The 27,935-nt window shown below is 54.0% G+C and overlaps 1 protein-coding gene across 1 annotated transcript; it reads right to left on the bottom strand.

Annotated features, from left to right (window-relative positions):
* Positions 1 to 442: 442 nt before the first annotated feature.
* VIL1 (villin 1) lies at positions 443 to 24,069 on the bottom strand. The gene is made up of 20 exons (XM_004762759.3): positions 23,930 to 24,069; positions 19,281 to 19,366; positions 18,880 to 18,954; positions 17,842 to 18,038; positions 16,420 to 16,528; positions 16,135 to 16,245; positions 14,533 to 14,735; positions 14,333 to 14,411; positions 14,062 to 14,160; positions 13,239 to 13,392; positions 12,591 to 12,691; positions 12,365 to 12,502; positions 11,617 to 11,775; positions 10,519 to 10,698; positions 9,872 to 10,017; positions 8,807 to 8,951; positions 8,156 to 8,344; positions 5,706 to 5,774; positions 4,491 to 4,631; positions 443 to 738 (listed from the first exon to the last, which is right to left on the bottom strand). The coding sequence occupies exons 2-20, from the start codon at positions 19,353 to 19,355 to the stop codon at positions 625 to 627; spliced, it is 2,484 nt and encodes an 827-aa protein (XP_004762816.1). The 5' UTR covers positions 19,356 to 19,366; positions 23,930 to 24,069; the 3' UTR covers positions 443 to 624.
* Between the last annotated feature and the right edge of the window lie 3,866 nt (positions 24,070 to 27,935).

Below are 27,935 nucleotides of genomic sequence, written 5' to 3'. Positions count from 1 at the left end.
CGTGGCTTGTAAACTCGGCATCGGCCTTAGCTAAGCTCTTTGCCATATTAGTACCAGACCGGGGGTGAACTGACCTCCATTCTGGACCCAGTTGGGTGTGCTGCTCTCGCTGGGGACCGGTTAGTGTTGTGAAACTTCCAAACAGGGCCCTTTCCCAGGCCATTCAGCTCTTGCAAAGGAGTGCCCTTTAACTTCTCGGCTAAGTCAGTGAGGAGAGTAGGTGAGAAAGAAAAGCCCTTACTTGGGGAAAGATGTGCAACCACAAAATGCTTCCTTCCACTCTCATGGCTAAACATCAGTTACAGGAGGGAAACCTAGGGAGGATTCCTCAGAATTAGGATGTCCTGTGGAGTGTTCGCTCTCTAAGAAGGGAGGCTCTAGAACAGGATGGTCAAGAGTGACATTACCACGCCAGAGTCGAAACAATGCAACCGACCGCCTGTTTAAGAGCTGAAATTGGGACGACAGTCTCTTTATGGAGGTACCACTCTGGAAGAGTAGAGAGGTTGCTCACAGGTAAAATTTCACTTCAAAATTAGTATAGGACTAATATACCAGTCATGAAAACAACAAAACTACAAGCAAGGTAGGGAAGTGCTCGCCAACCACAACCGCTCCCACTTCTCAAAACAGGCCTTTTTCTTTCTTGAGGTTTTGTTGCTTCCATCGAGGGAGGGCAGAGAAGGCAGTGGGTGTCATCCCAAAGGCCTTGGTGAAATCCTCGATGGACAGGTGTGCCTAGAAGAAGAGAGGAACCAGAGAGCAACAGTCACATTCCCCACTTCAGGGTTCACAGGCGAGTCCTGTAGGTGTGGCAGAGCAATCACCTGCAGGACAGGGCAGGTAATGTCGGGAGACCCGGGGAAGAGACGGGGAGAAGCCAGGTGGTATGCTGAGGTCCAAGAAGTGTGATCCCTGAATGTGGAACATGATCAGCATGAAATAGACTGAGCTCCAAGAGCACCCTAGCTCTGCAAAGGGAATTGGGACATTTGGCTTCACTTGGCTAGGGAATTAACTAGCTTTGAGAACGTCTTAGTTTTCCTCTCTTTGAGAAAAATCTTAAAGGCCAGTGTTTGCTTCTCTGTAATGCTTTTACGGGGATAGAAACAGTATGACTCATGAAAGGGTACTGGAAACAAGGTATCTTGTTCATCTGTCTTTACTCAGTAAACAGTGACCCTAAGCGAGAGGATCCTTCTTCCTTTCAGTCTGGCCCACAGGGTAAGCTGATGAGCCAGGAAGGGAATCTGCCCAGGTCTGAATGTTGGAGACCCAGTTGCTGTCACCACAGGAAGGACACCCAGCTCTGCTAGTGAGAACCATGACCCTTGGGAGGGGCTGGCCTGGGGATCCTGGGGATCTTGGGAGCAGGCTGGCCACCCCAGCACCCACCCAGCACCGCGGGCCCAGCAAACAGCAGCCTAGCTAGCGTGCAGATACAGCTATGGCACTTGGAAAAACCCCTGGCCATTCTGAGCAGAAAATAAAATATTTGGGTGATTTCTACCAGCTTCTCCCATCCTATGAATGATACAGAAGCTTGGCTAGCACAATTCTACCTTTTTACTCTTGACTTAGAGATCAGGACTGGAAGACAGCTTTCTAAGCCAGGAGTCTGTATCTTTCTCCATTAGATGAGGGGAGTGCCTGACATGACCTTAGCCCCCCAACAGGTGATACTGCTTCAGGCAAGCCAGGTATCCTCAAGGCACACTCAACGTGAGAACCGCAAACTGAAACTGCACCCAAGAGCATCTCCCGGCCTTCATCTCTGCTCCCCAGGCACCAAGAAGCTGGTTAGAACGGTGGCTTTCTTTTCAATGCGAGCCCCCACTCCCGCCACCCCAGGACAGTGTTTGATCCAGTCCTGCAGAGAGCCCGTAACTGAACAGCTCAGACAACCTCTGTAGGTGGACTTCAAGCTCCGTCTTTAGGTTTGCCTCCCCTCCCCCAATTCTGTCCTCAAGTCCACTGAGAGCCCGCCCACTGCCCCAGGCAGAGGGAAAAAGAGGAAGGGGGAGGGGCTTGGGCACCAGTGGGTGGGGAAGAGCTGACTGCCCTAAACCAGTTTGTAGCAGAGCCTGGGCCCAGGTCCCTCACAGCTGAGGCCCAGGGCTCTCAGGCCCCCTCCAGGCTGGCTCCATAGCTTGGCGGAGACTTCTGGACTCTGACCCGAAAGGTGGATAGCAGGAACTGCCCATCCCAGTGGACTTGTATCTTTCCTCTTGTCCTACTCTTGGACTCTGTGGTCCTGCCAGCTGATTACTGGCCTCACCCATACCCACATCCGCCTGTCTGTGGTTTACTCACTGGTACTCAAACACCCAGATTATCCTCTTGCTACTGCCCGCAGCCAGACCCAGCACCCCACCGTTTCCTGTCGCTGGCTCCCCTTCCGAGTCTGGAGCTCTGGAGCACCAGAGAGGTCTGAAGACCCCTCCAACTCTCTCCACTTTACATTGACCGACAGCTCTCCCAAAAGAACGTACTGGGGCGCCTGGGTGGCGCCGTCGGTTCAGCATCCGACTCTTGGTTCTGGCTCAGGTCATGATCTCAGAGTCTGGAGATCAAGCCTCACTCCTTGGGCTTCGCTCTAGAAGAGGAGTCTCTCGGGATTCCCTTCCCTTCCCCTCTGCCCATCCCCACCCTTGCACCTATGCTCGCTTGCTCTCTCTCTCTCAAATAATGAATCTCTTAAAAAAAAAAAAAAATCAGCAACAGACTACTGACTTTTTTAAAAGGATCTTAGATTTTGTAGACTGTCTACCATGATGGGGTTGTCTCAATTCTGTTGGTCCCGGTCAGAATTCACCATCCGTTCAGCCTCCTCTCAGTCACCTGGTTCAATGACACTGGCTGCACCGCCTTTTAGAAACACATCATGCCACGTGACATGATGGGAGCAGCAGGACTCTGAGGACCGGGCTCTGGCTCTGCCTCGGCTGCCCCATAGCTATGTCAGTCGCATCAGGCCAGTCACTCGCCCTCCCTCCAGTTTTCCCAGGCGGTCATTAACAGCTTACATTTACGGAGTACTTTCCACGTACGAGGTGCTGGGCAAACAATATTCACAGCATCACTGTTACAAAAAGTATGTAGGGATCATTCCCACATTCCGGCGAGGACACAGATGGGTCCATCCGGGAGAGAATGCGTGAACATGGCCGCCAAGGGGAAGGGCAGGACACAGATGCTCTGGGAACAATACACTTAAACATATATGAAGCCCAAACCCTTAACAGACTTGTTGGAGAAATCGGGCATCTCTCTCCTACAGATTCCTTAATTCATTAGCAAGATTTCTTTATGGTTTATCATACCCAGAGAGCACATTGTCTCTCCATCCCCCCGTGAAGCTAGATATGTCCCCCATTTGGGATTTTCCTATAGTGGGAGTGAATATTGGAAATGGGTGTGTAACAAGCTCTCTTCTTGCCACATTCTCTCTGCACGAGGGACACACGTGGGTCTGCAGCTGCAGCCACCGGGAGGACTGCGCGCTGGCGGGTCTCTGCCCCGGCAGGTCTCTGAGTAGCCTGGGGACCAAATATGCCTCACCCCGGATGTCCCCGCGTACCTCAAATGGCATGGCTACCACCAAACTCACGGTCGTTCCCCTCGAAGCTCAGTCTGACCCCGGGTCTCTTTATCTCCAAAAATGATGCCCTTACCTCCTCCCCCACCCACACACCCTTCATCCAGTGTCATTGACTTGACCTAAAATTCCTCTAAACCATCCCCTTTCCTCTACTCCCCCAGATACCACCTACCTATTCTAGATTACTTAAAAATAAAAACTTTATTATTTTTTTGTTAAGTTTTTAAAAACTTTTTAAAAGTACTCTCAGCACCCAACATGGGGCTCGAACTGACAACCCCACGCTCAAGAGTCACACGTCCTACCAACGGAGCCAGCCTGGGGCCCCTATCATGGCCTTTTAAAGGCATAAACCGACCGCCGCTCCCGCCGTACCCCTGCTTCGACCATAACGGCTCCTGTCCACTTTCAGGACAGACACCTCGTTCCCTAACAGGGTGTAGCAGACCCTGCTCCATTAGGCCCCCGGCCCTCAGCCTGCTGCTCTCTGGCCACGCACACCACAGCCACGCTGGCCTCTGTGCTCATTCCCTGCCTCCGGGCTCCACCCACACTGCCCCCTTCTCCGGGAATAACCCATTTTGCCTGAATAGTTCCTGGTCACCTTTCAGAAGGAAACCTCCGACTGAGTCAGCTTCCTTCTAGAAAAACCCTTCACCACACCTGTACTTCACCCTTGTGGCACTTACCATCACTGAAATGAAATCATAGTGTAATCGGGGTCCTTTGAACCCACTGTCCCCACTGAGAAGTCGCCTCACGGGAAGGAGGGGACCAGATGTGTTCTGTTTCCCGGCACATCCCCAGCACCTACTCTCCTAACCAACGTCAGTGTTGTCCAGCCCACGGCCCGCCAGCTCTCTCCACCCCCCCCCAGAGGCCCACCTACCTCCTTCCTGCTGGGGTCCACCCCCTCGGGGAGCTCCTCCACAGGCTTGTTCACCAACTGCTCCAGGGGAAAGATGGGTAGAGGCCCAGAAACGAGGTTGCTGTTCACATCAAATGTGTCCAGCTTAGAGCTGGTGATCTCCTAGGGAAGAAAAGGAAACCACTGGTTCGTTCTGCGGGTTTGGGGCTCCCTCCCAGGCTGCCTTTTTTCTCCAGAATCAGCACTGATTCTAGGGCATCTCCTTCGAGAAGCCTTCCATACCTGCCCCCACCTGCCCATACACACACTCCTCAGAGCACAACACCTGCTTGACCTGTGAGCTACAATTTGGTGGTTTGTATCCAACCAGAGCCAGTGGGTCCGAGATGATTATTTTGTTCTATGACTTATGAACTTCTCTCCATGGCTTCCCACAGATGTTCAAGGTCCACCTTGGACGTTTATGACCGTCTTTCTCTTATCTGTTATGACACTGTCATCAGTGAATTCCTCCAGCCTTGCCCTTTCTGTCCATGCTTTCCTGCCTGCACCATCAGCCCAGTGAAAAGGGTGTATGGGCCACACGGGGTGCTCAGCCTGTGGGTGGGGCCCAGGAAGCAGCCTTATCGGCTGATGACCCCACGTGCTTGTGAAACTGTGTTCAGGACACATTTCTACAGAGTCTGCTTGGGGCTCCCTCCCCTGCAAGCCTGTGAACTTCCCAAAGGAAAGGTTTTGCTTTCAGAGTCCCATAACCCTGCACCCATGGGCTCAGTGCTGTTCTGGTCACTAATTGAGAGACCACAGTTTGCCCCTGGAGAAAGAGCCCCAGGGGTGACCACAGCAGACAAATCATTCTTTCTTGAAGTGGATGAACTGTGTCAAATCCCCTTAGCTCTTCGTTTAAAACAGGCATATTCCCGGGCTCAGCCTGATTCCACGCACCAGAACTGGGGGGACTGAGCGGGACTTAGGGATCCGCGTTTTAACCGGTTGTCCCCACCTCGCTCCTGGCTCCCATCACCCGGACACAGGCTTTCTTATGCATGCTCACACTAGCACACAGAGCAGAAGAAACAGCTGGAGGCCTTGAAGTTCAACAGGGAGAAGCACTTCTCTGAGCCGGTGGGGGTGAAGGGACCCCATGAAAAGGGAAGCCCAGGGCCCAGCTGTCTTTTCTGGAACTTTCTCAGCTCCCACAGGGTTGTGTCAGTTAGCTTCCTGCCCCGTACTCACCACAGTGATCTCACCCCAGTCCCCGGAGTTTCCAAGCTCCGCCTTCAAGTCCTCATAGGATTTGGTGTTCTGCACGGAAACCCAATTACAAGTTAGACCCGGCTCTCAGCAGAGGGCATGGCAGAATTTTCTTCCTTTCAAGGGGTTGAAAGAAGGTTGGCCTCAGGCCTGGGGGTGGGAAGGGTCTGAGGGGGGCTCAGGTGGGGACTGGGGCAGGGACCCTGAAAAAGGAGGCTGAATGGTGAGGGTGGGGACCCACGGGGGTGAGAGTCAGGAAGACCCTGCTCGGCCGCACGCAAGGACGGAGTCCGCCTTCAGAGGCACGTGCAGCCTGGAGACGCCGCCTCCGCCGAGGAGGCTCTGGGGAACACAGGGGCGGCCTGGGGAACGGGGGGCTCCTCCCAGAGCCTAGAGGAGTCCCTGCTGCAGAGGGCTGAAGGGAGTCGGAGGAACCCTGGTTCCATGAGGAACCGCATGTCCCTATATGTCCAGGGCCTCCCCAAGCATGGCGCTCGGCCAGCGAGGGAAACCAGCACAGACTGGAGGGGAGGGAAGGGCGGCCAGAACTTGGGCCCAGGGACCCTTAGAGGAATTTAAGAAGCTCTGGCAGTTAGATTTGCAGCCTGGAGACTTGTTTAATCTATACTCAAGACTTAATCCAGCCCCTCAAGCCCTGAATAAATGCTTTCAAAAAATGCATTTGAGGAAATTCATCTAAGCTCTAATTCCCTCAAATCATCCATTAGGCACTTTCGTGCACCCAAAGCCACCTTTGGCCTTCCTCCTTCCTGCAGAAAACTCGCACGGGCTGCCGCCTTGATGACCTGCCCTCTGTTCTGTCCGGGGCCAGTTCAGGAGAACCGTGTGGAAGTCTCACTCACTGTCCCTCAGGTAAGGTCCACATGTATGGCCCACTTTGCTTAGAAGCAGGTGCCAGGGAGACACTCGTCTGTCCTTTAGAACTGACGTGCGTCATCCCCCTCTGCCTTGAGGATCCACCAACACTGTCCTGAAGAAGTTTCTACAACGATGGAAATGTTCTTTCTCTGACCTGGGGCCACTAGCCCATAGGGAACAACGATGTACTTAGCTTGGGGCTTGTGAAAATTGAATCTTTAATTTTAGCTTTATTTATTTAAAGATTTTATTTATTTATTTATTTATTTAAAGATTTTATTTATTTATTTGAGAGAGAGACAGGGAGAGAGAGCATGAGTGAGGAGAAGGTCAGAAGGAGAAGCAGACTCCCCAAAGAGCTGGGAGCCTGATGTGGGACTTGATTCTGGGACTCCGGGATCATGACCTGAGCTGAAGGCAGTTGTCCAACCGAGCCACCCAGGCGTCCCAAAAGATTTTATTTATTTATTTGGCAGAGAGACGGCGAGAGAGGGAGCATAAGCAGGGGGAGTGGGAGGAGAAGCGGGCTCCCCACCGAGCAGGGAGCCTGATGCAGGGCTCCATCCCAGGACACTGGGATCATGACTTGAGCCAAAGGCAGATACTTAACAACTGAGCCATCCAGGTGCCCCATTTTGTTTAACTCTAGTTAATTTAAGTTCAAGTGGTCAGTACAGCTCTTAACAAGAATATCCATCAGCTTTGAGCTACATCCAGTGCTCCGGAAAGGCACAGTCATGAGCCTGGGTTTTTGATAGACTTTTTTTTTTTTTAATAAATTTTTATAAAATAAGCATTTATTTATTTATTTGGATATTTATTTATTTTATAAAATAAATATTTAATTATTTGGCAGAGAGAGAGGAATCACAAGTAGGCGGAGAGGCAGGCAGAGATTGAGAAAATGAAGCAGGCTCCCTGCTGAGCAGAGAGCCCAATGTGGGGCTCTCAATCCCAGGACCCTGGGATCATGACTGAGACCCAAGGCAGAGGCTTTAACCCCCTCAGCTGCCCAGGCACCCACGAGCCCGGTTTGTTTTTTTGCTTTTTCTTTTGTTTTTTTTAAAGGATCATGAAGTTTGATTTACAACTTTTATTTAAGTTTGGTACATTTTTTTTAAGGTTTTATTTATTTATTTGTCAGAGAGAGAAAGAGAGAGCACAGGCAGGCAGAGTGGCAGCAGAGGCAGAGGGAGAAGCAGGCTCCCTGCCGAGTAAGGACCCTGATGTGGGACTCGATCCCAGGACGCTGGGATCATGACCTGAGCTGAAGGCAGCCGCTTAACCCACTGAGCCACGTAGGCGTCCCGAGCCTGGGTTTTTGATCGATTTCCTTCCCTCTTCCCTCACCAGAGGGCTTCATGGACTTAACACAGTCTGCCTTTTTATTTGAGGCCCCCTCAGACCCTTTTAAAAAATCTACCACTGGTCGTCTATCACAACGAATAGAAGAGCCCAGAAGTCTGCCCTGCCCTTGGGGTGTGCCGTGGGCAGCCTCCTGGAGAAGATCCTGCTGGGCTAGAAGGATTTGGGGTTGGGGAGTAACCACTCACATTCCACTTGAAGGGATCCCACGCCAGGAACCAGCCTGTGAAGGTGGGGGGTTCATGTCCCTGCTTCACCACAATGATGGGGGTCTCGGGGTCACGGCCGCTGGGATGGGTCTTGAGGTACTCCTGGGCCGTGATGGCTGCGGCTTTCTTCTCCTCCTCGTTGGCATGCTTCCCAATCCAGAAGAAGACCTGTGGGGAACCCAGAGCTCCGGCAGGCCTTCCCGTGCTCCCTGGCCCACCACGCTCCACCTCGTTTCCGCCAGGCTCCAGTGACCGACAATGAAGCTTAGTGACCTTGGGCAGACCCCATCTGGCCTTGACTTTGCGTCTGGGACATGAAGAAGGTGGACAGATGCCCTCTACTTGGAGACGCTACCAGTGCGGGACTCCTGACCTCTCTAGAGCCTCAGACCCTTAAAAACATGCCACGGGAAAGAAACGGGGCTTTGCGAAAATACGCTGCACATAAAGCCAATGACAACTCCTCTCTACCTGCCTCCTTCTTCCTTAGGCTCTGGTTGTCCAGGATACTACTCCCAGGACGAATGAGGGAGCCAAGAGAAGGCCAACCTTACCTGTCCATAAAGTCACTATTTCTTGGCCCTGGGGCTTGAGCTGGTGGGAAGGGAGGGCCCCAGGCCTCGACTGTACCTGGTCCCAGACATCGAGCAGGAACACATCCTCCTCTTCCAAGTCATCCTGATTGAAGTCAGGGATTTCCGTGGCCAGGAAGCGCCCAGTCTGGTTGGAACATTCAAAGAGCCGGGGGGTGATGGCAAGAGTCTCCTCCTTCAGCCTGCGGGATGCAGAGGAAATTGTGGCAGCAGGAGGAAGGTGTGGAGAGGAAGAACGGAGGACACAGAACTCCGACGCGGAAGACCCAGCTTCTAGGAAAATGCTCTTTTTTCTGATCACGCGAAAAAGCGGCCGCCTCCTCACACGGGAGTCCGACAGCGCCCTGAGGGAGACATCCCACGGCCTTTCCAGGAGGTGCGTTCCCGGGGCTTTCTGCAGGACTGTTGGGAAGTCCTGCTATCTTCCTTCTAGGCCTCGTCCTGCCACCGCAGGAATGACCTTTTGCTTCTGGGTGGGGGAATAGTGGACCCTGCGTATTCTTTAGAAAAACACCTGCAAAGAGTGTTTCCGGCTGGGGCTTCACAGCATCCAGGTCCTGTGTCAGGACTAAAGAGTGAGGTTCTGGCAGATTTCTGCAAGGGCAACCCCTGGCCTTCTCTTTGAGTTGCTTCCTAGCTGGTGAACACCATTTGCCAAGAAACTGCCCTCCCTGCCCCTGCACCGTCCCCCAGGCACGCCGGCACAGACACAGCCCCCGAGGGCCCAATGGGTTGTCCCTTCTTCCTTCATCTTGTAGCCCTGGGGACCTGGTACACAGAGTCCTCAGTCCATGCCCACTGCAGGCTCTGGGCCAAGGCATGGAGGTGCTGGGAGGCTCCCCAGCCGCAGAAGGCAAGCTGGTGGGGCGCCTGGTGGTGGCTCAGTGGGTTAAAGCCTCTGCCTTTGGCTCAGGTCATGATCCCAGGGGCCTGGGATCGAGCCCCGCATGGGGCTCTCTGCTCAGCGGGGAGCCTGCTTCCCTTCCTCTCTCTCTGTCTGTCTCTCTGTCTGTTTGTGATCTCTGTCTGTCAAATAAATAAATAAAATCTTTAAAAAAAAAATAAAAAGAGCAAGCTGGAAGCAGAGACACCCCATAGTTACCTCTTGGTGCTGGCGTAGGGAGCCTTTCCACCCAGGGCTACCCAGAAGCTGGCCGGCTCCTGTCCCTCCACCACCACTTGCTTCTCTGTTCTGGAGATGTTGTCCGAAACCATCTTAGCCATCTCGCGCTCATCCCCGCTACAGCCCTGGGGAAAGGGGGTCAGCTGTGTTGGGGGAGACCATCTCTACGGCCACAGCTAACCCCCGCTTCCACCATGTTTACTGGCCAGAACTCTTGGGTCCAAGAGGGCCCCTCCCGCCCGGATCAGGACCCCAAGCACACCCTTCCTCTGTCCTTGACACTCCATAGCACGGCAGAGGGGACAGGAGTCTGCGCTCTCCTTTCAGGGCAAGAGAAGACATCCAAGCAGCTGAGATCCAAGGAGAGAAAGTGACAGGTATGGGGATAATGGAGAGGGCCCCAGACACAAAGACAGACCAGCACTGGGACAGACCGGGGTAGCTGAGACAAACAGAATGAGAGAGACTGAACTAGGCACAGAGGCAGTGAATGTGAGGGGGGATGGAGACTGGCTCAGGGCAGCTGGGAAATGAGCCAGAAGGACCTACAGGCCAGGGGCTCCCCGAGGACTGGGGACCCCCTAAGGCCCACTTGGCGATGGGAGGCCCCCAGGCCCTGCACGCACCTTCCCGCACCACAGGTAGCAGCAGGACTGGGTCTTAAGGATGAAGACGTCGTTGGAGTTGAGGGAGCTGGCCCGGGGTTGGATCTCAAAGGCCTTGGTGTTGTTGGCGCTGGTTCCCTGCACCTGGAACAGCCGGGTGGAGGGCACTGGCTCCAGCTGGTTGGCCCTCGAGGTGCCTCCCTGCAGAAAGAGCGGTGGCAGCAACTTAGTACAGACCATGGAAGATTCTGGAGAGAGGCACGGAGAACAGAGTGGAGGAGAGGCTGGGTGGGGTGTGGTTGCACCCAGATCCTCTGCTGCATCATCCCCAGACTAGCCTTTCCTAATGGTCACGGCACTCCCCTGCTCAGACACCTTCAGTGGCTCCCCATTGCTTATAGGCTAGAACCAGCTCAACACTGCCCTCCCAGACTCACTCTGCTCTCTCCAGACCCTCCTGTTTAGCTCGGCCGGGCTTCTCCCTGATCTGTGTCATGGATCCCCTCCTCTGGGCCCTCATTTTACCTCTGCCAAGCACCTCAACTCTGACCCTCATGTCAAGAGCCCCTCCAAACCCCACTTCGGGCTCAGGCTCCAACTCCCTGCCTGCCCCAGATTATTGTATTTCCACTCCTCATTGAACCACATGGTGCCTCTGGCTGTCCTCAACTCTCCCAACAAGACTGGCAACAGGAACACAGGCCTTCCCCAGCCCCAGCACCTTGCAGACAGCTGCAGGCTCCTGGGCCCTCGAGAAACAGCTGATTTCTTAAATGAGCGCCAATGTCTGCTCCATTCCTTTGGAAGGCACCGATGCCCTTGGGACACTCACTGTGGTGTCTTTGTCATGCGGAGGACTGGGTGTGGGTGGAGGGGGGTGTAGACAGAAACCGGACTTGCCCACGCTGGGCATTCCTGTTGCATACTGGTTCCTATGGTGTGGTGGTTTCTACTAACAGTTCCACATGGGGGACGGGGCCTCACACAGTCCTGCCCGTGGAGGATGAGCTTCACCCCTGGACACCCCCCGCCCCCAACCCAGGCCTCCTGCCCCATCTCCTGATGCCCACCGCGCCGCAATCGTGGGTCCTCCCAAGCGCCACGGGCCAGCAGCCACACCTGGTAGACCACCATTCGTCCCTTGAAGATGGCCAAGAGGTGCGGTGGCTCCTTGCCCATCGGGACCCGGATCTGGACCGGTTCGTTGTTGTACTTCTGGTCCAGGATGACGGCTTGATAAGCAGACGCTGCTATTTCATCCTGGCTGGCCTGGCTACCCTGGGGACAAGCACGATGGAAGCTGGGGAGACGCAGTCAGCCCTAGTCCTGAGCCCGTCCCTGGCTGCAGCTAACTCCATCCCTGATTCTCACCTGGCCCTAAACCCAACTGTCTGCCCCACCAAAGAGCGCCCTGAACATAGCCCACCCAACATGACCCAGACCCGTTTGATCCCAGCCCCACACCTAATCCTTTCCCAGCCCCCCCGCCAACCCTAGCTCACCTGCTACCCCAGACCTCCTCCCCTTCTTACTCGGGGGAACACCAAGGCTACCATACCACTCCCTCCAGCACCCTAGCATCTCTCTGCGCACTCACATCTGGACCCAGAAACCCATGGTGCTTTGAGCAGAGGAAGGGAATTTCTGGAAACCATGGAAATCAGAAGGGAGACTCCAAGAACTCAGAGAAGGGTCAAGGGTTGTGAATGGGGGTACCCTGTGCCCATGGGATCTCATAGCCAAAGCACTCCCAAGATGGAAAAGGGTTGAGCTCCCCATCACTAGAGGTATTCAACTCAAAGGTGACGGCTGCTTGGAGTGGGAGCCGAGCTGGCCCTGGTCCAGACAGAGAAGGGTAGGACCTAACCTGCCAAATGTAGAGCAGGTAGTGCTTCTTCTCGCCGATCAGGTAGGTGTAGAGGAGCAGGTAGCAGTCACCCCCGTAGAAGTGGCCTAGCCACTTGGAATCCACTGGCACCAGCTCTAGATCCTCAATGCGCCACACCTGGGGCCATTGCCAGGCCAGTCAGAGGGCAGGGACGGGTTCTGCCAACCTCACCACCCCCAGCCCCGGCCTCCTGCCCTCTCCATACCTCCACCTCTCCACTCCCGTCGTCCACCATCTTCTGCTGGGCAGCCACCTGAGGCTGCACGTGCATGGATGTGGCATCAAACTTCACCTGCTCTACTTTGGCTGGAGTGGGGGGGGCATCAGGACACCAGCTGTCAGCAGCTGAGGTCCCCAGGGTCCTCACAACAGCCCTGAGTGATGGCTACAATTCTTAGATCTATTTCACAGATGGGGAAGCCAAGGCTAGAGAGATAGGAGGTCTTCCCAAGGTCACAGAGCTAGAGAGTGGCAGTTACAATGCAAACCCCCGTCTCCCACCCCTGAGACTCAGGCTTCACCATGGCCTCCCTGAGGAGCCAGGAGAGAAACAGCCCTTTTATCTTCCTCCAGGGGCTTGAGCTTGCCTCCAGTAAATATTGTCTGGTGAGACACCGAGACGCTGTCTGGTTTCCAGGGAGACAACTCCATTCCAAAGGACAGACAGGTGCTTCTCAGCTCCCTTCTTGGGACAGCTGAGTTTACCCGTGTTCCCTCATGTCCCCACCCTATCGGGGGAGCCCAGAGCCAGGGGTGGTGGGGGAGAACATGGAAGGGGTATGTCTGGGAAGCAGGCGAGGAGGCAGGTGCAGACACCCTCTGAGCCCCACTCCTGCCTTGGGCCGGTCCTCACCCACGGAGCCCAGGGTGTGGGTTTTGCCCAGGCCTGAAGTCTGGTTTGGCAGAGTCCACTTCTGGAAGAGCTGCTGAAAGACAGCCGACTCGGCCCCGTCATTCTGCACCTCCACCTGCGTGCTGGGCGGGTACTGCTTCGCTTTGATGAAGTTCTGGGAGGGAAAAGGGCTGGCTGGGGCTGTGTCCCTCTCTGAACCCCCACAGGCCCCCAAAAGCAAGCCACAGCCTAGCTCAAAACCAACCAGACCCAACCACAAACCTAGCTCCGGTTCCCAAGCCCAAACTTGAACCTTGCCCCAGTTCCAGTGCTGACCCCAAAGCTAAACCCTGTTCTGGTCCCAACACGAAAGCCCCAAAGAGATCCCAAACTTGACCCTACCTCAATTCTAACCCCAATCCCCAGCTGCCATCTCCAACCTTGAGCCCAACCCCCATTCTAATGCTGAGCCCAAGCCAGCTAGGGTTACTGCGTCTAGCCCTAATAATGACCCCAAACTCTGACTTAGACCCAGCCCCCTGGCCAACCCAGTCCCCTCTTGAAGAAAGGCCAGCCACCGTTTCTCCCTCCTTTCTCTGAACCAAATTGAGGTGGGAGCTCATATCCTGAGAGGGGGGCCCCCGGGTTGCCTGGATCCTTTCCCCCCACCCCCGGCATTCAGAGAACCCTCAAGACAGCTATGGAACTGACCCTTAGCATCCCAGCTGGGTCAGGCCCAGGGCTTTCCAAGGCCTCTGCCTGGTGCTACACCCAGTCTGACCCCACTTGCCACACCCTGCCGCGTCTGCTTCTGTTCCTTCCCCTCCCGGACCCCCATGCCCACCAAGGCTTGGTTCATGGCTCCTGTCCGCTCCTGGGCGTTGGCATTCTTCCCCTTCCACACGTAGATCTTCAGTCCCCCCTGGTCCAGAATATAACAGTCCTGGTGGGGAGAGAGAGACGCCCCGTGGAAGCCCGAGCCTGCGGGCGGTGTCCAACCCCAGAGCTGCTGGGACCAAAGTGGCTCCAGCCACTGGCCATGATCCTGCTGGGGGGATTCCAGGCAGTGTGCAGGGGGATGGGAGCTGGGGCTGGGGGTCTCCACATTCTCTCACCTCGTGACTGAGCAGGTCCTGGGTGAGTGGCCTTGTGGCGACTTCTCTAACCACCAGCTTTCCCTCTGAGTCAGACACGCTGCAGGACGAAGGCACAGCCTTTGGTTGGGGGTTGGGGGTTGTGGGTGCGGGGGTCCCACAGCCCAGCCCCCAGAAGGATGCCCCGTGGCCACGAAGAGCCCAGCTGGGTACACACTCACTGGTACAACTTGAGGGCGGCCTTGACTGCGGGCTCCACCAAGTCGTCGGGCACCGCGGCCTTCAGGGACCCCCGCTGGCCCAGCACATGGTTCATGATCTCCATCAGCTTCGGGGACTCCGTCTCATTCTCCCCATCCACCACGCCCACGTAAGTCCGCCCACCCCGCTCCTGGTCTCGGATCTCCTTGGCCAAGGTCATGCCCTGCAGGGAGGGTCCAGTGACCCGTGAAGGCCCCAGTTGGGGTAGGCGGGGAGGCAGGCGGGAGGGGCTGTGGCTGCCCCCCCCCAGCCGCGCCTGCAGAACCCAGCCCCCACTCCAGCACCCTGGGGACGAGGCATCTGTCCTGCCTGCACCCCCCGTGAGGTCATCAAGTGAACCCCATTGGGGAAAGCAGGTTTCTTGTTGGCAGGAGGCTGTTTGGGGTGTACTTGCTGGGCCTTCCATTTTGACATTGAAATTTGTGATTTTTCTTCACAGCTGGGGACAAAAGAGGAAGCCTGGATCTCAGGGGGCTCAGTCTCTTTGCCCCAGCATGAGCTTGCATGTGCACGGGCACACACACATGTGCATCTACACGGCCTCAAGTGTGCTCACACGCATGTGCACACATGCACACACACTCACACCCTGGCTCCCCCTTCTCAGTCCGATGGCCTCAGTCCCCAGCCCTTGTCCCGGGGCTTCCTCCTATTTCTGTCCCAGCGAAGCTCTTTGCTCTCTTCTCATTTTCCCAACTTCCATGATAACCCGTTTTAAGATGCCCCAAACTGAACTTGATTCCCCCATCTGCCCCCGCCCACCCCAATCTGTGTCTCCTTTCCCATTTCGGTAAATGGGACTGCGTCCCCTCCATAGGACTCAAGCCCAAGGCCTCTCCCTCCTCAGCCCCACGGGCCACACAGGTAAGGCCAGCGGATCCCCGATTACTGTCCCAGGGGCCCTGCCACCTCTCCCATCCCCATCTTCACACAGGTGGCTGCCGGCTCCCTGACTGCCTGCAGCCCATCCATACCCCTACTTCCCCTCAGAAGTCAGGACAACCTTCAGAGGTCCTGGGCACCAGGAACAGACCCCAGCCCTCTCCTACGGCCTCCTGGCCGCAGAACATGCCCCAGGAGCCAGAGCGAGACCTCTCTCTTCTCCCAGCTCTCTGCAATCGCCACCCTGCGCCCTCCCCCCCCCCCAGCCACTTCTCCCCTGCCTTAGGGCCTTCTCCGCCCCACCCCACCTTCTCCTGAAAGCCTTCCTAGAACCCCCAGTGCTGCACACACACTCCTCACTTCTCAGCTCCTCTCCCCACTCAAGGGCCGGCTGGAGGCCAACACCAGGGCTCCCCCTACCTCATTTACGCTTGGTACGGGGCCCACCCCGCAGCAGGGCCGCGTTACACCTCCTGGGTGGGCCACGGGAACGCATGCGAACCCCCACGGAGACTCAGATCTACCTTTGAACACACTGTCCAGGGCAGTCAGCCACGAGGGGCCTGGGGTGTGGGGGGGTGGCAGAAGTCTAGTGAGTGTGGCCGGCAGGAGAGGCGCGGGTGCGTGGGACCCCGCAAAGGCAGAGCGCGGCTGGGGAGAGGGCTAGTGCTGGGGCTCACCCGGAGTCTCTCCATGCGGCTGCCCTCCGGCCCATTCCACTGGATGATAATCCTCCCCAGGTCCAGGAGAAAAACATCCCCGCAGTTGAAACTGTTCCAAGACACCTCCACCTGGAGGGCCACAGGACCCCTCCGCTCAGATACTTGGCCCAATCCGCGTCTCTTCCCACCCCCACCTCCCATCCTCCCCCTCCCCCTGCCTACACCTTTCCTTGGCCTGTGCCCTCCGCCCAGGCTGGGAGGAGAGACAGGAGGTCCTGCCCCAGAGCCCTGGGCGATGCCCACCTCTCCGGCCACCACATTCCTCTTGCCCTTGACGTGCAGCAGCCTCCGGACCTCGTAGGAGTTGGTCTTCACCTGCTTCATGCCAGAAGCCACACCCCCCTTCCGGATCCTGAGAAGAGAAGGAGTTGACCCAAGGGAGGGAGTGGCTGGGAGGCGTGAGAGAGCCCAGGTGCTGGGGCTCAAGCAGCTGAGGGCGGGGCCCCAGATTAGGATGAGGGGCACAGGTGCCTACGTTGCCTGCTCTGAGGCTCTCCCTCTCCGGGGCATGAGAGTGCAAGGTCAGCGTTCCGCCTGCCTGTGCCTGCCTTCTTCAGCCTTCTTAAAGTTTGCGTCCTAGATGCCTCGCTCCCCATCCTATGTAGTTCCTGCCCCACAAAGAAGGGCAAACGGTGATGTGGATTTGTGGAAGGACAGGACAAGACTTGGAGGCTGGTGTGTGTGTGTGTGTGTGTGTGTGTGTGCTGCGGACTGAATTTTGTCTCCTCCCAAACTCCTTTGTTGAAGCCTTAAGCCCAGAGTGGTGGTATTCGGGGATGGGGCCCTTGGGAGGGGATAGATTTTGATGAAGTTTAGTAGGGGTCCTGAGGGTGGGGTCTCCGTGATGAGGTTAGTGCCTTTATGGGAAGAGACACTGGAGAGTTTGCTCACTGTCTTCACCATGGGAGGACACAGCGAGAAGGTGGCCATCTGCCAGCCAGCAAGGGGGCTCTCACCAGCAACCCAATCACCTGACCACCTTGATCTTGGATCTCCCATCCTCCAGAACTATGAGAACATTAATTTCCTTTGTTTAAACTACTTATTCTGTGGTATTTTGTTAGGGCAGCCCAAGCAGACAAGAGAGCTGCCTGCTCCAGTGCCCGAAGGGGTGGGCTGTTGCTCTAAGTGTGGGAAGAAGAGGAGCAAGACAAAAGGGAGGGGTGGGGACTGTGGCTCAGCAGAGAGCTTCTGGCCTATCCTACTGGTCAGTAGCCACTTGATCTTGACTGCGTGTTTCCACAGGAAAAGCCCAGAGTCCAGAACTTTAGGCTTTTCAAGAAAAGCTAGCAATCGGAGTGTTTAGTGGAAAGTGCTGCTTTAGGGAACGGAGGAGCAAGTCAACTGCCCATGGGCCAGAAGGAAGATTTGCTGCGATGTCCTGGAAGGCCTCCTTTGGCACTGAGCTCTCCAGAATGTTCAAATAGGAGTTGATCTGCAAAAATTCATGGTGCACAGACTTTCACAACAGCCTCTGGGGCAGCTAAAGACACTCAGAGGGATAGACCAGGGACGGGGCAGCAGCAGAAATGGGAGTGGAGAAGCAGAAAGAGCAGAAGTCTCCAAAGGCCCATGGTAGGTCTCCCTCAGAGGCTCCCCGAAGGCCCCAGCTGGTCCCCTCCTGCGCACTGGCCCCTCCCTGCCCGCAGCGCCGCCCATCCGTACACCAGGCCCTGTTTGAAGTAGCCTCGGAAGGCCTCGCTCTCGTTGCCCTGGACCTCACGGTGCTGGACGGCCCGGCCCTTCAGGAAGTCGTCCATCTGTGTGGTGTAGATGGCAGCTGCCCCTTGCTCATCCTGGGATGAGGCCTGACCGATCCAGTAGTGGATGTCATAGGACAAGTTGCTGCCCGTCTTGTGGATCTAGGGAGGAGAGGGCATGCACGGTGTGCCCGAGGCCCTGGGCTCACAGGCCCGCCTGCTCACCGCCTCCCTGCTCTGCCAGGTTTCGCACACACATGGGTCCCAGGGGCGGGGGTGAGCTTGGCAGGCGGGGAAGCCGACGGGGCTGGTGGTCAGGAATCTGAAGGACCGCCCCCCCCCCCGCCACAGGCTCTCTGAGACCCTCGAGGTCTTGCTCCTCTCATCCTGGAAATAAGTTGGTTTCATGGAGCAGCATTTCCCAAGCTGAGGTGTGTGGAGGGTGGGGGTCAGAGGCCTGTGAGGCGATCTGGGGGTGCGTACCAATGCATAGGAAAGGATTAAGTAGATATTCTAGAGCTACTTTCCTTTTAGTGACCTGGGACCCTGCCTTCCACTCATCATGATCATGATAGGGAGTTACATTTTTGAATAAGTGGATTTAAGTGTGAAAAGTGAGGCAATATAAGGACAAGTAGAAATGCCTTCAGTAGTACAGGTTGTAGCAAAAACCCTGAAAGTGAGACGAAGGGGACCGTGGATGTTGGAAATGTGGTAGAGTGACGTCCTACTGGCTCAGACGGTCCCCAGGGCTAGAAATTCAAAGAAGTTCGCCTCTGCTGGGAGCTCAGGGAGCCAAGGGCAGGGAGAGCTGCCTCCATCTCTGACCCTGCAGGGCTACCAAAGGCCAGGGCCCCTTGGCACACCCGGGGAATGCTGGTTAGGGGTGAAGCCCAGCCAGTCCTCCACTCCCCCCACCCCCAGCCTCAAATTTCCTCCCTGATGCCACAGAGGCCTTTGCTCTCAGCTCAGCCTCTCCCGTGCCCGCCCCCCCACCACTCACAGCGAGGACTATGTAGCAGTCACCGTCGTAGAAGCTCCCGAAGGTGCTGGAAGGAACAGGCACCATCTTCATGGCCTAGGGAGAGGAGGGAGCTCAGAGGGGCCATCTTGGCACCCCCCCCCCAGAACCCCTAGCTGCCCTGCTGCCCTTGACCGCAGGGAGAGCTGGGAGAGGCAGAGAACCAGCAGGAGGGGGGGCCTGAGGAAGCTGACCCCAGGAATGGATGTGACAGTGAGCGGAGGAAAAGGAGGATAGTAGGAGGAGGTCTGAGAAGAGAGGAAGACAGCCTTGGGGATAGGCACCAGGGGCTTGCACCCCAGGAAGGCAGAGTAACCTCAGGCTCCTCCCTTCCCTCAGTCCACCCCAGCCTGCAGAGCCCCAAGCACCGAGGCAGAGCTCACCTCGATCCTCCATATCTGCACCCCCGGGGTGGTGACGTTGAGGGAGTCTTTGACCTGGGCACTCAGTTTGGTCATGGCGGAGGAGCCTAGGGGATGGGGAGCAAGGGCTGAGAAGCTGGGAAGGTGCTTCTGGTGCGTCTGGCGCTGCCCTTCCAGCCCAGGCCTGGAGAGCTCCCGACAGCTCCAGCGGGAGGCCAGGGCTCATGGACTTGGGGAGGCGAGGGCTTGGCGCTCCACCCCCTCCCCCAGCTGGCTGAGGGCAGAGCCTCCAGTCTTCCCCCCAACCACACTCCGATCTTGCCACTCTTTTGCTCAAACCCCTACCTGACTCTCTATTACCTAACTGATTAAACCCCCACTCTTCAGCCTATCGTTCAAGGCCTTTCTTTAGCCCCAGTTTTTCTAATCCTTTGACTGGGAAAAAAAAAAATCATGCAGGCTTAAAGAAAAGGAAAGCAAAGAATAAATAAATAAGAGCCCAAAAACGGTATTCACCCAAAAGAAAAAGCAGGTGTTCAAACAAAACTTGTATTTTGGATTCATAGCAGCTCTGTTTACAATAACCAAAAGGTAGAAACACCCAAATATCCATCAAAAAAAGATGGTGTATATGTATGTATGTATATATATATATGGCTCTCCCACAATGGAATATTATATTGCCGTAAAAAGGAGCGAAGCACTAATACAGGCAGCAACACTAATGACCTTTGAGAACATTAGGCTTCGTGAAAGAAGCTGGACACAAAAGGCCATGTGCTGTGTGAGTCCCTTTATATGAACGACCCAGTACAGGCAAATCCATGCCCACAGCGAGTGGATCAGTGGCTGTCAGGGGCTGGAGGGAGGGGCAGAGGAGGGCCTGCTAGTGGGCATAGAGTTTCCATTCGGGATGATGAAAAAATTCTGGAACTAGACAGTGGCGCTGGTTGTAGCATACATCGTGAATGTCCTGAATGCCCCTGGACTGTGTCCATTAAGGTGGTCAAAATGATGAATCTTATGTGTATTTTACCATCATAGGAAAAAGTGTTTGCAGCAGTTTCATGCTCCTTCCTAGCTAGGTGCTTCCCAAACACCCCTTGGTCACTGTTGTGGTGGTGCTCATGGTCTAGTCCCCACAAAGGCAGAGACCATATTGCTCAGTACTAAACCCCCGGCATCTAACACCATGTGTGTGCTTTGCAAAGTGGGTAAATGGATGGATGGATGGATGGATGGATGGATGGGTGGATGGGTGGATGATGGATGGATGATGGATGGATGGATGGATGGGTGGATGATGGATGGATGGATGGGTAGATGGATGATGGATGGGTGGATGGATGATGGATGAGTGGATGGATGGATGATGGATGGATGGGTGTATGGATGGGTGGATGATGGATGGGTGGATGGATGGATGGGTGGATGATGGATGGATGGATGGGTGGATGGATGATGGATGGGTAGATGGATGATGGATGGGTGGATGGATGATGGATGGATGGATGGGTGGGAGGATGGATGATGGATGGGTGGATGGATGATGGATGGATGGGAGGATGGATGATGGATGGATGGGTGGATGGATGATGGATGATGGATGGATGGATGGATGGATGGATGGGGGTGGATGAATGGTTGACAGAGTGAACTCTCCCTGTGTGAACCAGCCTTCACCTGCTGAGCTGAAAGAAACCTTCCTCCCCACGCTTCTTTTATGGTATCTTTTACAGCTCATTCTGTTTTCACCTGTGGCTCTGTGCCCTGCTGCAAGGGCTCGCCAGAATCACCTACAGAGCTTTTAAACAATATCAGTGCTTTGATAATGCTCAGGTCTATCCCCAGGAACTCTGCTTTAATTAGGCTGTGTGGGGCCAGGCAATGGGAACTTTATTTTCTGCCTTTTGGGAAGCGGGTCATGGGTGTTTTAAAAGCTTCTCAGAGAGGTGTGCCTGGGTGGCTCAGTCGGTTAAGGGTCCAACCTTGGTTGGGCCCAGGTCATGATCTCCCCCATGTTGGGCTCTATGCTCAGTGCAGAGTCTGCTTGAGATTCTCTCTCTCTTTCTCTCTCCCCCTCTCTCCTAACCCTCCCACTTGGCTGGTCTCTCTTTAAAATACACAGTAAAATCTTTAAAACAAAGACTTCCCAGAGACTCTGATATTAGCCAAGGTGGAGATCCGCTTGTCCCCCGTTACTCTCATCCCTGGTTTCCTGCCTTTCCCTATCAAGCCGAAGGTCACCCCCATTCCCCACCAAGCCCACCTCCCAGCCTGCCACAGCCTGTCACAGAGTTGCCCTCCAAGAAGACTCCTTGAAGTTTCCTTGGATTGATGACCTACGAATGAAAGGTCATGTGGCCCCAAGGGTCCGGCTTCACATGCTGACAGCCTAGAACTTCTCTATCTTATCTCTCATGGCACCTTGACTCTGAGTCACCTCTCAGAACAATGACCTGGTCCTTTACTGCTGGGAAACACCCTCTTCTGAGTCCTGAGGGGTGGGTGACTTCTCTCCCTGGCATTCTGGAGTTTGGCAAGGTCTCCCTGCCCAGCCTCTGATTAGCACCCCCTCTGGCAGCTCAGGGGACCAGGTCCAGTCACCAGCACTGTGTTTTTTGGAACCCCTGGTGCCTGGATCCTGTCCAGTGCCCCTGTGGGCCATGGCCCCTCTCTGAGGCATTTCTCAACCCACAGAGACCGCAGGCTCCCAGGACTCCTGGGCCAGTAGGACCAGTTTGGGTACAAAGGAGAAAAAGGTTTTCTGTGTTACTTCATTTTCCACCTTGGTCTACATCTTCCTTTCTCTGAGACAGACTCTTTGGCACTCCCTGGCTGAATGAAAATGAGTCCCAGTTCTTCATCTAGGAATGGGGGGAGGGTCAGGTCAACTAGATGACCTCTAGGGACATGCTCTGATTCTAGGAATGAGCAGCAAGAGGAACTGACAGTAGACAGGAGGAGGCACTTCTTGCCCATCAGATGAGTGGAGATTTGGGGGAGCAGGGACTTGCATAAGCCTCCCTCCCTAGAGGAAAATCAGGATTCGGGACCTCCCACAGCCTGAACTGGAAAGGGGGAGCCTCCACTGGGTTGGGGGGGCAAGGGGATCCTGAGGGGGTGCGGCTCTGAGAGGTGAGCTCATGCCCCTCTGTCCACCTGAATGTTTCTTCAGCCTGCCCCCAACGCGCCCCCTGCTTCTCTCTGCTCACTCGCTGCCTTCTAGTGATGCTGGACTGCTTGCTTGCCTTGGTCCTCCCAGGTTGCTTCTCCCCCTCTGCCTATGTCCTTACCCCTGCTCTTCCCTTATCAAATGCCCTCCCCACCTTTCCTCACATGGCTAAATGCTACATGCTCCTCTAGACTCAGTTTAGTTCTTATTTCTTCCAGGAGACCTTCCCAGAATTTTCAGGCTAGACCAAGGGCCCCTCCCGGGGGCTCCAAGACACCCTGGACCCATGCCTCTCTTGACCCCTTGACCACATGGTGGTGAAAGGATCTGTTTCTAAGTCTGAGGTCTCCAAGGTCAAGGACCTAAACAGTGTCATCTGTGTAGCTCCCCAGCTCTTAGGACATAGTAGATGCTCAACAAATGTTCCCAGAGCTTAAAGTCAGAACGGTGAAATGGAAGGGGTGGACCACGCTGGAGCCCTATCGGGAGATAGGGCTCCTGCTCCCCCAGGTCCCATCTTCCCTTGCTTAACTGCCTCCCCATTGTCTTCAGTGTTCCAGCTTCAGAACTGTCGGGGAACTGTCACTGCTCTCAGTCCCCAATCATGCTCTTATGAGCTAGACACAGATGCGGCAGGCCCTAAAACCCAGGACAGCCTCCTGCTTCCCCAAGCCCAGGACAGTGGGGAGAGAGGACATACCCCAGCATCCCAGCCTGCAGATTCTGTCCCTCGCAGACCTGGGATGCCTTCACAGGCTTTCTGGGAAGGGGTGGACCAGATGTCCCAGGATTCTGGTCTGGACTTGGCTCCTACCTCCCCCCCTACCCACCCATTTCGGCCACGGCTGGTAAGGCCAGATGGTGGGTCCTGGTGGAGGGAGATGGGACAGAAGCTCATGCCTGGGGGCCAGGCATGGATCAGGGCCAAAAGGGCCCTGCCAGGCACCAGCCCCCTGCCTCTGTCTGCCTTTGTCCATTCAGTTCCTAACGGCTGTTACTCATAGCCGAGGACCCAAGGGCGCCGAGGCCCCCGCAGTGTCACGGGGAATGGCAGCACAAAGAAATAAATGGTTTTAGATAAAGAACCAATGGGCAGAGAAATGGGGTGGGGCAGGGGAAAGGGAGGCAGAGTGAGGTCAGGGTGCTGGTCCTGGTTTGCCCAGGAGTGTCCAAATTTTAAATCTCAAAGTCCTGTGTCTCCAGATTATCCCCATTCAGGGCAATAGGGATGGTTGGACACCTGAGGTGAAGCTAGCATCAGGTGCACCTCTGAATGAGCCATTGTCTAGAGTGGAAACTGAAAAATTCTTTCATTGGAGGCCCAGGAAGCCGCAGCGTGCTTCCTGCTCTTTCCAGACGCTCCTGAAAGCCGAGCCGCTCCCTCACCTCCGCTCCAAGGTGCTAAGGAGGCCCTACATTGCCAGGGAGACGCCAGGACCCCTGTCCTGTCGTCTCCCACAGCCTGCTGTCCCAGTGTCCCACAGGGTTGCCTTACCTGTCCAGGGGAGGCAGCTGCCACCTGGGAGGTCTCAGGGAGTTGTGGCAAGCTGGCTGCAGGAGAGCGACCTTTGTCCCCACCACCCCCCCTCCTCTAGGAACTGCCTTCACCATATAAGGGAAGATAGGGCCCCAGAGAGAGAGAGAGAGAGAGAGAAGGGTGAGGGGGTGGGGAGGCAGGTGTCCGCCAGGTCCCTGGGAGCTGGTGGAGCCCAGCGACAGCCTGACAGCCAGAGCCAACAGGCCCCACCCTTGGCTGGGCGTGAGCAAGCTTCCAGGAATAGGGTACGTTTCTGCCCAGGGCTCATGGCCTCACTGCGCGTGGCTGGCATGAGTGGCTAGGGAAGGCAGGGGAGCCTGGACCCTTCCTCCTCCCAGCGCAGATGAGGAGGCTCAGTAGTCTTCCCTCATTCCCTGGGAAAAAGGCTCCTAGGGCAGGTCTTAGGGAGGAAGGGCCAGGGATTCACACCGGTGACCCCTCCGAAATGGAAGGGACCCTGGCACTGGTACAGGTCTCCTTCACTCGGCATGCCACTTACTCAGAGGGTGCATGGGTGCTCTCCTTTGTGCAGTGCCCACCCCCTTCCGGGGCACTGACTCCACCTGGCGTCTTTATTAGCTGCCATAAATCAGTGCCTTTGGACTCTGCCACTTTCTCCCAGAAGCCAAGGCTTCCATTTCCAAGCCCCAATCCTTACTGATGACCGGAAACCAGGGCAGTCTTTTGGGGGTGGGTCTTTTCTCTGAAGTCCGCAAAAGCCGACAAATCAGCACCTTGAGCAGCAGCCCTCAACCCTCACCTGTGCAGAAATCCTCCTGTCTCCTCCAAACGCTGGTGCTCTGGAGGGCAGGGATGGAGTGGGTGGGGTGAGGGCAGCCTCTCCTCCAGACCGCAGATTCCCCAGAGTTCTGGAGGCCAAGTGCAGGTGTGTGTGCACGCTCACCAACAGTCGGCAAAGAGGAGAAAACACGCGGCAGGTGCTACTTTGCTTTTTAAAAGAACATCTTCTTTCTTGCATGAAAAGAAGTCTAGGGACGCCTGGGTGGCTCCGTGGGGCAAGCATCTACCTTTAATTCAGGTCATGATCCCGGGGTCCTAAGATGGAGCCCTGCATGGGTCTCCCTGCTCAATGGGAGTCTGTTTTGCCCTCTCCCTCTGCCCCTCCCCTTGCTCTTGCTCTTTCTGTCTCTCTCTGAAATAAATAAATAAATAGATAGATAAATAAATAAAATCATTTTAAAAAGGAGTCTATATTCATTCAATTATGCAGACAGGCAAAAAGGAAAGGAAAAACTCATTGACAAGTTCACTACAGAGGTAATCTACAAATAAATTGGTGATTTATTGTGGTGTATCTCTTTCAAGTGATTTATTTTTGATGATTTCTTTCAAGTACATATGCTGTGAGTGTGTACACTATGTATCCTAATATCTATTTTTCTACCTATCCTTTTTATGGTGACGTTATATGTTACTTCCCGACGGCATTTTAATTGTCTCACGATAACCCATTAGACAGAGAGCATAGTTTATATAACCAATAGTTCATTATCGGACTTCCAAATTATATCGGTTTGTTTGATACTACAAAGAATGTCGTGGTATTTTTATTGCTGAATCTTTTTTCTTATTTTCTGGATTTTATTTATCTACTTGAGAGAGAGAGTGAGCACAGGCAGAGGGGAGGGGCAGTGGGAGAGGGAGAAGCCTGCTCCTCGCTGAGCAGGGAGCCCAAGGTCACGAACCAGGACCCTGGGACCATGACCTGAGCTAAAGGCAAATGCTTAACCAACTGAGGCAGCCAGGCACCTCTTTACTGCTAAATCCTTGCCATTAGCTTGCATCCCTTCTTACTTCTTTGGGATGAACTCTTAAAATTGGAATTGTTGGATCAAGGACGTCAACAGGCAAATCGGTCTCTGAAAAAGTCACATTAATTTCTTGTATGACCCGCAGCCCAGAAGACTGCCTGTTTCTCGACATCCTCCCCAGCACCGGGCTCCAGATTTTAAGAAAATCTCTGTCATCTGACTGCCAAAAAAAAAAAAGTCATTGTGTTTGTTGATTTATGCTATTTTGATTACCAGTGGAACATCTTAAAATAGATGTATATATTTTGGCTACTTTGTGAGTTTTTAATTAATTTGTTGCATTGTTTATATGTTTAATGTATTAAGGTTGGTAATCTGCCTGTCGTTTATGCTGTACTTTTCTCCAGTTTGCTTCTTGCCTTTTTTTTTAAAGAAAGATATTTTTTTCCCCAAAGACTTTACTTATTTATTTGATAGAGAGAGACAGAGCAAGAGAGGGAACACAGCAGAGGAATAGGAGAGAGAGGAGCAGGCTTCCTATTGAGCAGGAAGCCCAATGTGGGGCTCAATCTCAGGACCCTGGGATCATGACCTGAGCCAAAGGCAGACGCTTAACCCACTGAGCCACCCAGGCACCCCTTGCTTCTTGCCTTTTTAATTTAGCCTCAAGATTGTTTGAGAGAACATATGTTTTGTTTGTTTGTTTGTTTTTAATTTTTAATTCCAGTGTAGTTCACGTACAGTGTTATATCAGGTTCAGATGTATAAAGCAATTTAACACTTTCATACATGACCCAGTGCTCAACACATCATTCGAACACATGTGCTCCTTCATCCCCATCACCTGTTCCCCCACCCCCACCCCCACCAACCAGCAGTGTGTTCTCTAGAGTTAAGAGTCTGTTTCTTAAAAATAAAAAATTAAAAAAAAAAAAGGGTCTGTCTCTTGGCTTGCCCCTTTTATTCCCTCCCCCTTTATTTGTTTCTTTTGCTTCTTAAATTTCACATGAGTCACAGGCTAGTGGTCTTTCTCTGACTCACTGATCTTGTATTTATATTCTCCAGTTCCATCCATGTTGTTGCAAATGGCAAGATTTCATTTTTTTATGGGTGATCAATATTCCATTGATATATAGAGATATATCCAATACAGAGATATACATATCTATCAGTGGACACTTAGGTTGCTTCCATAATTTGGCTTTTGTAAATAATGCTGTCATTAACATAGGGATCCCTTTAATGGAGTGTTTTTGTATTCTTTGGGTAAGTACACAGCAGTGTGATTATTGGGTCACAGGGTAGTTCAGTTTGGAATTTTTTGAGGAACCACAATACCATCTTCCACAAAGTGCCTGCACCATTTGGCATCCCCCCCAACAGTGCAGGAATGTTCCTACTCGGGGAACATAGGGTTTAAAAAATCATTCCCCAGGGGCGCCTGGGTGGCTCAGTGGGTTAAGCCTCTGCCTTCGGCTCAGGTCATATCTCAGGGTCCTGGGATTGAGCCCCACATCGGGCTCTCTGCTTGGCGGGGAGCCTGCTTCCTCCCCTCTCTCTGCCTGCCTCTCTGCCTACTTGTGATCTCTCTGTCAGATAAATAAATAAAATCTTTTAAAAAAATCATTCCCCATTTCTTTCTTTTTTTCTTTTTTTTTTTTTTTAAATATTTTGTTTATTTATTTGATAGAGAGAGACACAGTGAAAGAGGGAACACAAGCAGGGAAAGTGGGAGAGGGAGAAGCAGGCTTCCCACTGAGCAGGGAGCCCGATGTGGGGCTTGATCCCAGGACCCTGGAATCATGACCTGAGCCGAAGGCAGACGCCTAACAACTGAGCCACCCAGGCACCCCTCCCCATTTCTTTCTTATGGTAAATGTTGAATATATAGAAAAGTGTAAATAATAGCGCAACAGGATAATACTCAACACTCAAGGATTCCAGAGTTAATGGAAGTCAGTATTTTTGGAAGTAATTTGCAGATATCATGATGCTTGAACCCAAAATGTTTATCACATATTATCCTAAGAATGAGGGCATTCTCTGTAACTGTGATGTGATTTTCACACCTGAGAATGCTCACAGTGATTTCTAACATCATCTTCTAGCCAGCCTATAGTTAAAATGTTGCCATTGGTTCCACAAGGACTCTAACCACTGGTTTTATTGACTCATGATCAAATTAAGATCCT

The sequence above is a fragment of the Mustela putorius genome, unplaced genomic scaffold, assembly GCF_011764305.1.
Source record: "Mustela putorius furo isolate JIRA1106 unplaced genomic scaffold, ASM1176430v1.1 tig00000275_pilon_pilon_pilon, whole genome shotgun sequence".
Classification (NCBI taxonomy): domain Eukaryota; kingdom Metazoa; phylum Chordata; class Mammalia; order Carnivora; family Mustelidae; genus Mustela; species Mustela putorius.
The sequence above is the reverse complement of the archived record's forward strand: the minus strand, read 5'-3'. Positions and strand labels throughout refer to the sequence as shown.

Coding starts and splice junctions, on each gene's coding strand:
- VIL1 (XM_004762759.3), bottom strand. CDS start 19,355: ATGACCAAACTGAGTGCCCAGGTCAAAGACTCCCTCAACGTCACCACC. Junction 18,955..19,280: donor TGCAGATATGGAGGATCGAG/GTGAGCTCTGCC, acceptor TCCTCTCCCTAG/GCCATGAAGATGGTGCCTGT. Junction 14,161..14,332: donor AGGACCTGCTCAGTCACGAG/GTGAGAGAATGT, acceptor TCTCCCCACCAG/GACTGTTATATTCTGGACCA.